This window comes from Petaurus breviceps, unplaced genomic scaffold, assembly GCF_028583685.1.
Source record: "Petaurus breviceps papuanus isolate PSGF00001 unplaced genomic scaffold, PetGlider_PUasm1.0 91133, whole genome shotgun sequence".
In the NCBI taxonomy this organism is placed as follows: domain Eukaryota; kingdom Metazoa; phylum Chordata; class Mammalia; order Diprotodontia; family Petauridae; genus Petaurus; species Petaurus breviceps.
In genome coordinates, this window is record NW_027187419.1 from 4,648,517 (window position 1) to 4,661,974 (window position 13,458).

The 13,458-nt window shown below is 43.3% G+C and overlaps 1 protein-coding gene across 2 annotated transcripts in view; it reads right to left on the reverse strand.

Annotated features, from left to right (window-relative positions):
- The window catches only part of ZBTB16 (zinc finger and BTB domain containing 16), a 244,224-nt gene that overhangs the window by 21,342 nt on the left and 209,424 nt on the right, over window positions 1-13,458 (reverse strand). For both annotated transcript variants that reach the window (XM_069080159.1, XM_069080158.1), the window contains exon 5: window positions 1,923-2,093. In XM_069080159.1, coding sequence (XP_068936260.1) covers window positions 1,923-2,093 — 171 coding nt within the window. The remainder of the gene's footprint in view (window positions 1-1,922; window positions 2,094-13,458) is intronic.

Consider the following 13,458-nt stretch of genomic DNA (forward strand, 5'->3'; position numbering starts at 1 on the left):
GCAAAGGATTCAACTTCAAGGGGTGGGAGATGCAGGTATTGTGTGTTTGAGTATGTGGGTATTGAGCCAAAACTGTCTAAGGAAAGTAGGGAAATGGGGCAGGGTAAGGATGGAGCACAAACTCCTCCTCTTCATTCTGACATATACAAGCTCTTCCCTGACTCAGGAATTCCCTTGTGATTTTCTGCCACCATTGAAAGGCAACATGGACCAATAGATAGAGTGACAAAGTTGTAGTTAGGGAGATCTGGGTTTGAAGCTCGTTTCTGACACTTATTAGTTGTGTGACCATGATATGGTGGACCAGAAAAACTTCTGGTTTTTATAGGCCCACCTTTCTTGCAACAGACTAGCTTTGCTTTAGAGACACTCCCTTCTGAGAAACCAATGAGGCTCAGGTAAGACCTACCCTCTTTTCCCACAAAAAATTGGGCCTTCCTCCAGATTGCTGAGTGACCCTGCTATGTGGGATGGACCCAGGGGTAACTATACTGGAGAAGAGTGGTGACGGCCTGGCATAACCTAGGCATCCAACCCAGAAGAGATCTCTCCAGTGTCCATCAACGCCCTTCACTCTTCTCACCAGAGCCTTAAGATAATGTCACCTAAATCCCAGAGCTGGTCTTCAAACCTATCCTGCCCATCCAGAGACCCGGCTGTATCTTTATGGCTTGGTGATTCTGATACTGGTGTATTTTTGTCCCCTCCTTTGTCGCTCCCCTCATGCCCCTCAAATGGTTCAAATTTCCCAGTCATTTCCAAACCATGTTGCTTTAATACATACTCTTTTTAGCTCCCCTCATATGCTATCTTTCCCCCATTAGAAATGTAACCTCCTTGAAGTAGTCTTGGTGCCTTCTAGTTGTATTTCCACAGCTTAGCACAATGCCTGACACATGGTCTAAGCACTTATAAGCAGGGGATTTTTTGTTCACTGACTGACATTCATTTATTCATCTTTCTTGTATGAAGTAAAATGCTTATAGCATTATTGGCTGGTTTGCTTCTTCTACGTTGTAGTCCCCAAAAAAGCTACAATAGACTAGGCCAATGGTGTCAAACTCAAATAGAAACAGACCCCAACAAGTTGCAGACTGTCTTAGAAACCCACAAGTTCACATTACCTATGGCTCACTGTATTTTTATTTATTTTGTTAAATATTTCCCAATTATATTTTAATTTGGCTCAGGTAGCAATCAGGAGTTTTGCTGCTGAGTCTGACAACACCAGACTGGGACATCTAGCCAAAACACATACCCTCTTTGAGTTTTATCAACCTCATCTGCAAAATGGGGAAAATATACCAGTAATATCTTCTTCTTGTTGGCTAGTCATTTTCAATCATGTCCTTTTATGATCCCTTTTGGGGCTTTCTTGGCAAAGATACTGGAGGGGTTTGCTATTTCCTTCTCCAGCTCATTTTACAGAAGGGGAAACTGCGGCAAACAGGGTAAAATGATTTGTCTAGGGTCACATGGCTAGGAAGAGTCTGAAGCCACATTTGAACTCAGGTCTTGCAGACTCTAGTTCTAGCACTCTACCCACTGATAGCTACCCCTTATTATTGCACAGTCTTTCACAAAACTAGGGTCACTGGTTCTTATGGGAACATGAGAAACTTGAACCCTGCTCTTCTCTCTCTACTCTCAGAAGAAGACACGGGTCAACTCTCTGTGGTCCTACAGCATTTTAAAAAAATCATTTATGATACTGCCAAAAGTATAAAATGACTCAATGAAAGATCTGGTCCTAGAACCCAGTTTTCCTGACTTTCATTTCCCTTAGACACTCCATGCAAAACTATACTGTCCTACCACCCTGACTTCCCATGCTGAAGGCTCTCAGGAGCACTGGTACAAAATAAAAATTGTTAGCCTAGGCCCCCAGAGCAAGGAAGGCTCCTATTCCCTCGTGGGCTTACCTGTATGTGAGCGCAGGTGGCGCTTGAGAGCTGTGTGGCTGGGGAAGGTGCGGTTGCACTCACTGCAGATGTAGCTGCGGACACCTGCGTGGACTTCCATGTGTTGTTGGAGGGCACTCTGAGTCTGGAAGCGCTTTCCGCACAGTAGACAGAAGACAGCCATGTCAGTGCCTGCATAAGAGAAGGAAAGCTGGAGGTCAGCAAACCCATCCACAGACGTGTGGACAGCCCCCACACCCTGCCAACCACAGGGCAGACATATGAAAACCCTCTCCATTTTATGGTGAGATAAAGTAAGGCATGAGGCAGCTATGAATAGAGCACCAGACTCAGAGTCATAAAGATCAAAGTTCAAATCCAGTCTCAGATACGTAGTAGCTGTGTGACCCTGGGCAAGTCACTTAACCCTATTTGCCTCAGTTTCCTCATCTGTAAAATGAACTGCAAAAGGAAATGGCAAACCACTCTAATGTCTTTGCCAAGAAAACCCCAAATAGGATCACAGAGAGTTTGACATGACTGAAACAACTGAAGAGACATCTTTCCTTCCTCCCCAGAAGAACATAAACTCCTTGAAGTCAGGTGCTGTTTTTGTCTTTGTGACCCTGGTGCTATTTTCTTTAAACACTATGCTCTTTCAGTACTGATTTCTTCTCCGGACCCATGCCTTTTGTAAGGTATGCTGATCAGGGATGCCTGGGACCAGTGGCCACAGTTGGGAGCAAAGGCAGAATGATGGCTTATGAAGGCCATGGTCTCTAAGACTCTCCCCAGGAATACCTGGCGTTTGACTGACTTTTCTGTGGCTACAGCAGCTAATCCCTTCAGAATGGTGTCTAAGAGGTCCCAGGCCCTCTTCCCAAATCACAACTCACAGCTCCTACAATTCTGGATTCATTTTTCCTCCGTGCATTCACTCACATTTATCCACCTGCACAATTTCTCCTCTAACAGCTCTGGGCAGCTCTATGCTTTGTTACTACCCACTCCCTATACATAATCAAAAAACGAACTGAGGCCCAGTGTAGTCCAACCAAGCCAAATGACAGAGAACATCTGAAAAGGGAGAGGCCTCCCACTGCTTCCTTGGCTGCTGGACTTACTGAACCACAGGATGAAAAACCTCAGATTTAGAGTTCCCCATCTTTCACATTTCTCTGGTTCCAAAGTCCCAGGACTGGCATCTTTTTATACCACCAATGACATCAAATGGGAGACAGCTCCCTTCTCATAATTTCTGTCTTACTCTGGACTGACTGAGCTTGAAAAGGAACAGAAAGAAGGCTAGCACCTCAATGAAGATGAGACCATGCTGGGGAGTGTCATCAAACAAAGATACAGAAATAGTGACCGTCTTAGGCTTAGCTAAGTTACTGGCCCTAGCTTTAGTATGACACTGCAGGGTCACTCCTTTGGCAGCCATTCCTAACTCCTAGGGACAACCAAGAATCTCATGATTTCTGGGGGAGGATCAGGAAAAAGAAGAGGGACACAAATCCAGAAGTACTCAAACTCAGAACCAAAATCTGCAGTGCTAAAAGAGAAGCAAAGAAGAAAATGTTGATGGGAAGCAGAACACTGTTCCCATCCAGGCCATTCCCTATGCTTAGAACATACTCCTTCCTTGCCTCTTCATCTAGTTCTTCTCTTCCTTTACGATGGGGCTCAAGAACCATGAAGCTTTTCCAGATCCCTTCTAACAATGCTGGTACTCTCCTGTCCAAACTACCTTGTGTTAAACTACTATATGTATATGTATGGTTTATAAAGATATGTGTGTGTGCACATACATACATACATATGCAATACATCTATCAAACATATAATTCATATTCTTTATATTCTCTATATTAATGTGGGCATTTGTTGTCTCTCATTAAAATGCAGGCTCACTGAAAGCAGGAATATTTCATTCTTTGCAATTGTATTTTGAGGACCTAGTTTGGAGTGCCTGGCACATAGACATTATTAAGTATGAATCATCAATTATTAGCAAATACTTGATTGACTGAATCTGAATCCTATTTCCTTTTGATTCCCACAACAGAGGTATTCATCCCTTTATTTGGAAACATGTACTATTAACCTACCATGTGCAGACCAAAGAGTTAAGTGCATGGGCTAGACAAGATATTGCCTTTGCCATCACAGAGTTCATCACAGAGTCTAGTAGGCGGACAAGACACAAATACAGATAGCTATAATATTGTATCAATCATATCAACACATAAAATTGAGGCAACTGGTTGCACAGAGGATAGAATGCCAGGCCTAGATTCAGAAAGAGCTGAGTTCAAATCTGAACTCACATGCTATGTGACCCTGGGCAAGTCACTTAACCTCTGTTTGCCTTGGTTTCCTCATCTGTAAAATGGAGATAATAATAGCATCCACTTCCTAGGGTTGTTTTGAAAATCAAATGAGATAATAATTATAAATAACTTAGAAAATTCCTGATGCATAGTAACCACAGAGAGAGGTTATGATGATGATGGAGATGGTGCTGGTGGTGATGGCAATGATGTTACATGAAGTCTGAGGTGGGGAAGGGCAATTAACCCAATGATCATGGAAGGCTTCATGGAAAAGTTAGCACTTGGGTTGGGCTTTTAAACGCAGGTGGCAGTGGGACAGGTCAAGGAGCAGAAGAAGGACATTCTAGGGACAGAGAACATTGTGAACAAAGGCATGGAAATGAGAGTATATAATACTAACATGTGGAGCAGAGGCACCAGTTTGGTTGGAATACTGAGTAATGGAGAATAGAGATTGATCTATGATCTCATCAATGTAGGTGTTTCTGCCAATAAAGGCCAACACAGGCCTGCACATTGGCTGAGACCTGTCCATGTCCACCATGAAGCAAGAGACAGTTAGAATGGCAGAACATAGTCAGATCATAGAGGGCCTTGAATGCCAGGCAGAGGGCTCTACTCCATATACAAAAAAAGATGCTTGAGCAGAAAAAAAAAATTTAGGATTGAATTGATGTCCAAGAAAGATCATTCTTGGCAGTGGAAGGGAGGATGTATCTGAAGTGGGAGAAAGTAAAAACTAGGAGACATATTAAGAAACGTCTACAGTGGTCCAGATGGATGGTAAAGAGGGACTGTACTACCACAGTGGTCATAGAAATAGAGAAAAGAGGAGAAAGGCAAGAGGAGATGTTGAGGTACGACTGACTGAGCATGAGGGGTGAAGGACAGCAGACTCAATGAGATACAAAAATTTGGGGAGACTGGGTGAAAAGTCACTATTTTACAGAAATCATGAAATCAACATGAGGTATGACTTTTGAAGGAAAGAGGGTAAACTCAGTTTTGGATACACCAAGGCAGTGTTCAGATATCCAGGTGAAAATGTCTTTCAGGAGACAGAGATCTGGAGCCCAGGAAAAGTCAGGGCTGGGGATACAGATCTATTGTCCAAAGACAACAGCTGATGTCACAGAGAGAATGATAGTACCAAAGGCAAACATGGAGTGAGAGAGATAGGTGGGCTGAGGACAGAGTCTTGGAGAACACTCACATTAAGGGGTCAAGAAGAGCCAGAGGAGCACAGTAGGACTGAACCCCAAGGCAGGCAGCAGAGCCTCCAGGAGGAGAGGGTGGTCAAGAATGTGAGAAGTTACAAAAGGATCATCAAGAATGACTAAAGGAATAGGACACTGAATCAGTTATTAGGCTGTCACTGGTGTCCTCCAAGAGAAGAGGTTCCACGGAATGGTAGAAGCCCGATCACAATCAGTAGAGGGGACAATGGATGACGAGTAAAGGAAGGCAGCGTTGGCACTCTTGCCAGTGTCATCCCCTTCTCATGCTCGCGATCCTACACATTCTGTGACAAATTTTCTTCTCTTCTCCAATAACTAATAAATAATGCTTACTCATTGATCGGTCTGCTGAAAGAGGGAGCTGAGGTGCTAGTTCCCTGGACTGGCCATGAACAAGTTTCAATAACAAAACTTAGCAGCAATTCTTTCCAAAGGTATGGGAGTCATGGGAGAGGAGAAGGGAACAAGCATTTATTAAACACTTACTACGTACAAAGCACTGCGTTAAGCGCTTTACAATTTTATCTCAGCTGACCCTCACAACAACCCTGTGAGGCAGGTGCAATTATGGTCCACATTTTACAGCTGAGGAAACTGAGAATGAGGTTCAGTGTTAGAGGTTGACTCACCTAGGATCACAAAGCTAGTAAGCATCTGAGACTGGACTGATCACAGGTCTTCTTGCCTCCAGGGGCCTCAAGCTGCCTAGCTGCATGGAGGTAAGACTGTAGGCAGGGTATCACCACTACCTCCCTTAAAAAGGACCCTTAGGGGGAGCTAGGTGGTGCAGTGAATAAAGCACTGGCCCTGGAGGGGGAGTCAGGAGGACCTGAGGCAGTCTCAGACACTTAACACTTACCAGCTCTGTGACCTTGGGCAAGTCACTTAAACTCAATTGCCCTGCTTTCCCCCCCTCCAAAAAGACCAAAAAAAAAAAAATATATATATATATATATATTATTTTTTTTTAAAAGAATAATAGTGCTCAGTGCAGCCAGGTGGCTCAGCGAGTAAGAGCACCGGCTCCAGTGTTGGGATGACCTGGGGATCGAATCCGGGCTCCAGCACTTAGCACCACACCCAGAAATAACTGGCTGTGTAACGTTGAACAAGTTACTTAACCCCGATTGCTCATTAAAAAAAAAAAAGAACTGAATGTTGTAAACTAAAAGTAAATAAATAAGTTTTAAAAAAAAGAATAATAGTGCTGGGGCAGCTAGGTGGCACAATGAGTAGAGCACCGGCCCTGGAGTCAGGAGGACCTAAGTTCAAATCCCGCCTCGGACACTTGACATACTAGCTGTGTGACCTTGGGCAAGTCACTTAACCCCAATTGCCTTGCCTTCCCCTCTCCAAAAATACAAATAAACAAACAGCAACAACAACAACAAAAAGAAGACCCCTAAATCAAAACCAGAAGCTCAAACCACTAACTTTCTAAATAGAGGTAATAAGGGTGGAGGAATATTTTTAAAAGATCACTTATTCTATATAACCTCTATCAGACTTACTACTTGCTGTCTTGTGGAGGGGGGAGAGGAGAGAGAAAAATTTAGAATTCAAAATTTTACAAAAATGAATGTTGAAACTATCTTTACATGTAACTGGAAAAAATAAAATATTATTAAGGGAAACACATTTTTTTTAAAATCACTTGGACCTTAAAAAAAAAGAAAAAAGATCACATGCCAAAGAAGACTGAATGTCCATGTGCCCACAGCCTTGAAATACAATGCATTCAAAGATATGTTTTCTGAAAAAATCAAGGATTCAGAAATTACTCTGGGTATGTCACAATAGAGGAATATTACAGCCAGAAGGGACCTGTGATCATCTAGTCAAGCTCTCTCATCTTGCAGAGGAGGAAACTGAGGCCCACAGTCTCAGTTACAGCTCTTGACCCAGGAATCCACTGTAGCAAGTCAGGCCTAGGGTGTAAGGCCACAAATAAGCCCTGAGTCCTTTGTCATCTGCAGAACTCTGTTTCCTTGGCTTTCAACTCACCCTTCCTGGGGCCTCTTGATGAACAGCTTGTCTGGGGAGCCAATTTTTGTCTACCCCACTAACCCCCCACCCCAATCCTATGCTAAATTTCAGCTTTGTAGACAAGTTACAAAATCTACAAATGCTCATTTACTACAGAAAAAAAAGCCCATGCACTGTCCCCAACATGTTTCCTAACACTCTTCACTCCTACCCCATCTCTGCCTTTTTTGACCACATCTTCTTCCTGTTCTCTTTCTTACTTGGTTCAGAGGTAGGATGGTATAATGGGAACAGTGTCGGATCTGAGTTAAAGGACTGAGTTTAAATCTCTGCTCTACTATTTACTTCTTGTAGGTCTCTGGGCAAGTCACTGAATTTGGCTTTAGTGTCTCTGTAAGCAGACGGGGAAGGGGAGAAAATGAGCTGGGGTATAAGGTCCCTTACAGTTTTCTAAATTTTTAATTATTTTATTTTTAACTTATGGAATAAAACAAGCATTTCCATAACACAGTATAATACAAAGATGATTACACATGAAGCTGAAAATCTATCATGTACAACTTGCTATTCCTTTTAAATATAATAAAGTTATCATGTAAATTTCCTTTTTTCTTTTTTTTTCTCCCCCCACATTAGACACAAATATGTATGTGTATATGTGTGTATATACATGTAAAATCATTCTCTACATCCTTCTATTTATCAGTTCTTTCTCTGGATGCAGACAGCATCTTCCCTCATATGTCCTTTGAAGTAAATTTGGGTATTTATAATAATCAAAATGACTTAGTCAATCAAGGTTGTTCTTAAAATAATACTGCGTTTACTGTATACGACATTCTCCTGGTTCTGCTCATTTCATTCTTCATTATTTCCTGCAAGTCTTTCCAAGTTTTTCTAAGATCATTGAGCTCAACATTTCCTATAGCACAACAATATTCCATCACAATATACAACTTAGATTCATATAGATTTAAATCCTATTCAATTCCATAGTGTATGTACACATACACACACACATACATACACACACACACATACACTCTCTCTCTCTCACACACACACACAGACCGCTGGGCAACAAACACTCTAAGACTCTCCGCTATCCAATGAATAGGCTAACAGGCTTGATAAAGCAGACCAGGGAGAGAGGGAAAGGGACAGCTGTCTCCACTTCTATTCTATCCAACCTTCTGCCCATGAGACAATAAAAAGAGTAAAATCATTTTAAAATGCAGAAGTAGGGCATGGGGGCAGAGTGGAAAAGAAAAGCTACCAGTCTATGTAAGTTAAAAATCAAGAGAATAGACTTGAGTTATTAAACAATTTGTTGTAGTTTCTGCCTAGCTGATTGTTCTGCATCTATGATGAGTCAGGGCAGATCGTATTATGCTGGGAGATTAAGCAAATAAATGCTGGCTTTTTGGAAACACATTAAAATGTGGGACTATGGAAATAAAATTATCTAGAAAATTGTATTAGCAATTCATTAGTTTCAGAAGATGTGCAGAGGGGTAATAGCAGAGCTCTGATAGCCTTGAGAAAACATGCCATGCATGCTTTTCCCTTCTGCCCCACTGCCCCCCAATCTTTGGATCTATCTAGTGCTTCAATACAGGGAATTGAGAAATAGTAGACCCATTTTATAGGTGGAGAAACTGAGGTTGAAAGCCTGGACCAAGACCACCAGGGGGAGCTGCTGTCACAGCCAGATAGATTTCTGACTACTTCCAACTTTCCATACATGAAGGGCCCCCCTTCCTCTAGAGAGCTGGTCCTAGAAAGTATCCTGAAGCTGGGAGAGTGCAGGTAAGTCATCCCACCTCTATGGGTCTGTATCTTCTCCTGTATGACAAGGGTACTGAACCAAATGATCTAGAAGTCATTCTTCCTTTCCAGTTCCAAAGTCCCCAAATATCTCATCTTTACATTACAATAGTCCAGGGAAGGGATTCAGAGGGTCTAAATTAGGGTGGCAGTTGTGTGAGTAGGAAGAAGACATATGAGAGAGATGCTGAGGAGGTATGCGCAACAACATCCTCATCCTCACAGGAAGGAGACACTAAAGATGTTATAATCCCCTTTATACAGAAGAGGAAAACTGAGGTATAAAGAGGTTAAGTAACTTTCCTCTGCTCACAGTGTTGGCTCTGAATGGGCCAGACTGTGGGAGAGGGCAGCAGGACAGAGTGAGTATGTCTGAGGAGAGGGCACAAGGGAGGATTCCAAGAAATGTGGGTAGGGCCCATGCAAACGGAAACTGGCCAATGAAAATGTTCACAGACCCCAAGATGTCCAGTGTCAAGTGTTTAAAAGGCTCTCAGACTAGATCTGTTTGACCCCAGAAAGTAGAATGGGAAGTAGTCAGTCAAAGTTTCAGAAATGCAGTTTCAAGGTTGATAGAAGGAAGGGAAAACTCGCTAATAAGGAGAGGCAGGTAAAAATGGAAATGAGCAACCTTCCTTAGAAGGTAATGAGATCTCCATCCCCAGAGGTCCTTCAGGGGAGTGTAGAAGACTCCCTGTCAGAAAGCATCTCTGTTTTGTGCTGGCTGTCCCCCCACATCTGCAACCCACTCCCTTCTCCGTGGAATTCCTAGTTTCCTTCCAACCTAAATTCACTTTCTAGAGAAAGCCCTTCCTCACCCCCGGGTCTCACTATGCTACTCCCTCCCCCACTCAGTTACCGCACATAATCTGCAATGTACTTATACACTGTTGCGGTCTTCTCAGATAAGTGCCTTGAGGACAAGGCCTATTTACTTTTTATCTTTGAACTCCCTACACTTAGTACTGGGCCTGGAATGCAGAAGGTGTTTAATAAACATTTGCTGATTGATTGGAAAGACACTAATGGGTAGAGGGTTAGGTTTGGAGTCAGTAAGACCTGAGTCAGATCCCTCTTCTGACATGCTTACTGGCTGTGTGACCATGAATCATATCATCTCTCTAGAACGCAGTTTTCTCATCTATAAAACGGACATCAGGCCACTTGCAGCACCTGTCTCACAGGATCGCTACGAGGCTCAGTGAGCTAATGCACGGAAGGCCTGCCTTTCAGCTCTGGGACACCATGATTCTGAGCCTAAAACATTAATAAAAGTGACGGTAACAGCAGCACTCATTGTGGAGCTCCTGACAGTTTACCTAGGGTTTTCCTCTACAACAAACCTGTGGGGCAGGAGGGGAGCCCTCCTTTCAAGGTAGCCAAGGTCTATACTGAGTCAAGATGTAGCTCCACCAGCGTGGGCTGCCAGGCGTGCAGGATTCATTTACACAGACACCCTCCTATTTCAAACAAGTTTAATTTTAGCAGGAATGAGAGGGAGGGGCAGCCAGGGTGTGTTTTGGGTAGAGAGGGGAATGACACACAAATGGAGGTGTTTACTTCACCCAGGTGATGAGTGGATCCAAAATTATGAGATACAAAAACCCTCATGTTTACACCTGTGCCATTTCCATACCAATTAGCTTTTTAATAGAAAAGAAGGGAGCAGGATCCGAGGGGTACACAGCTGGAGAAGACGCTCAGGTGCTACACCTTCTCTGAGCAAGGCTCTTATTATCTCCCGGTATAAGCATTTCCTTAATCAAAAGAGCAGAGGGATCTAAATATACTTGAGCTTTTTTGGGTAAGTGGGTTGTGATTGCTTTCTGTGGATGTGTTGACGCCTGGAACGCTGCTTTCTGCACCCCACTGCCTGTGCCTTAGGTCAAGAAGAGTGACCTCCCCAGTCAGTGCTGCCCACCCCATTGGGCCCAAGCCCTGGAGATGAGGGGGGAAGCTTCGTGAGGGCATATGGACTGCTCAGAGGCATGCTTCCAGCTATCTTCTCTGCCTCTGAGGCCTGCTCCCTCCCAAGGTTCCTCAGGCAGCCATAACCACCAGCCCACTATTACCCCAGCAGCCAAGGCTTCTCTTTCCTGCCGTTTTCCCTAGTTGTTGTTCTAAGATTCAGTATAGATGTGTCATCTGGTGGAGAGGGGAGAGGGAAAAAGAAAGAAGGAAAAGAAGAAAGAGAGGGAGGGAGGGAGAAAGAGGGAGAGAGAGAGGAAGAAAGGAAAGGGAAAGGGAGAGGAGAGGTAGAGAGAGAGGGAGAGGAAACAGCAGAGGATAGGAAGAAGGAAAGGCTATACAGGGCTGACTCATTGCAAGGGAACTAGAAGGCTCTATCTGAATCTTAAGAGGATAGGGGGAGAAGGCAAAAGAAAAAAAGAAAAAGAAAAGCCATTGCTCCCTTTTCCCTCCCTTCTCACCAATGCCTTTGATTCTACCTGCTTCATATGCATCAGAGGGATAGGGAGAGTGGTTGGGAGGGGCACCAACGGAATTCTAACCCAATGCCAGGGACCACCACCAAGTCTTTCAAAGTAACTAATGTCATTAAATGAGACATCATTCCCACAATTTTCTTTTTACCTTTGGTCTCTGTCAGGGCATAGGCAATGCAGGCTAGGAAAATATTTTTGGTAGGGCAATTAAGATCAAAATTATCTGCAGAACTCCTATTTGGGTAACTTTAACCTTGTAGCCTGGATATCGAGCCAGCTGAAAAGATCAGTACCAAGCTCCCTTATCAATTCTGATCTCATCAATTCCAGTCTCTTAAGGTCCTCTCTTCATGGTTTTTTTTTTTTTTCTGATAAGCTTGAAAGTCTTCCCAGAACACTACAGCTACATCATCTTCAATTTCAATGAAGAAGAATAGAGTTGGTTTTATAATTGTTTTTGTTATTTTAATAGTGGAAGAGGGAAAGGAGATAATTAAAATTTATCTTAAACTAAGGAGGGATAGCGATTATATATTTTTTTAAACTTTCACGGTCTTGGGGTTTGTGGCAGCAGCCTCTCAGCAGTTGAGCAAAGTACAGCAGACCTGGCTTCTGGAAAACCATGCATTTGTTTTTAGCAGGGAGCAGCAGACACAAGTGCATTTCATTACTTGGCACCTCCAGCTACAGTAAACAAATTTGTCAGCTCACTAGCTCATTAAGGTGTGTCTTGGACATAGGGGATTTATTGAGGCTCACACAATAAAAGTAACATGAATGGATTTACTAATTTCGTCAATCACTCCAACAAATATAGGTAGAAGAGAAAAGGAAAAGAAAGGAAACAGAAGGGAGAGAGAAACCAAGAAAGACAGAAACAGAAAGAGACAGACAGAGGCGGAGGGAGGGAGGCAGAGAGAAGGAAAGCTGTCTCTGGCTTCAAGGACTGAGAAACAAGAAAATGAAGAGCAAGAAAGTAAAGCCTAAGAAAAACTAGAACTAAACAAGACTTACTTTGATGGAATCATGTAAAGGGTGGGCTTGGAGGAGACGTTATAGGTTATTTGGGTCAATGCTCTCATTTTACAGTTGGAGAAACCGAGGCCCAAAGAGATGAAGACTTTCCCAAGGTCATATTGGGTTAGTAATGGTTCCCGGATTAAACCTTGGATCTCCAGACTCTCAGAATGGTACTCTTTTTCCTTTACACATCCCACACTTAAACATATTCAGTCTCATGCACCTGACTATCAAGTCTGTCACTTATGACCTCCCTGAGACTCAGTGTTCTCATCTATAAAATGGGGAGAGGGTGGACCAGATGGCTTTCTGAGGTCCTTTCAAGCTCTAAGCCTTCGGCTCTTTATGAAGACTTCATAGAGGATCTGGCAGTGGAGCTGCCTTGGGAAGGACATGTGTGTCCAGGTGAGATCTGAGTGCCCTTGTACAGCTGAGAGCTCACCCTGCTATCCATCCTCATTATCACACTGAGATAGAACTAATGAAGGAGAGGCTTTCAAATTTCATCAGCTGAGGAAGCCTCCTTCATCAAGTTACAAGAAGACCATCGCTGTCCACTCATCAACCACATAAAGACACCTAAAGAAAAAATCCCTTTTCTCTTTGCTTTCCTGAACTATCCCTGGGACAAAACTCTGCACCACAAGGGAGAGGGGGGTGGAGAAAGAGAAAGGGAGCAGGGGTGTCTATGTATATGGGGCTGGGG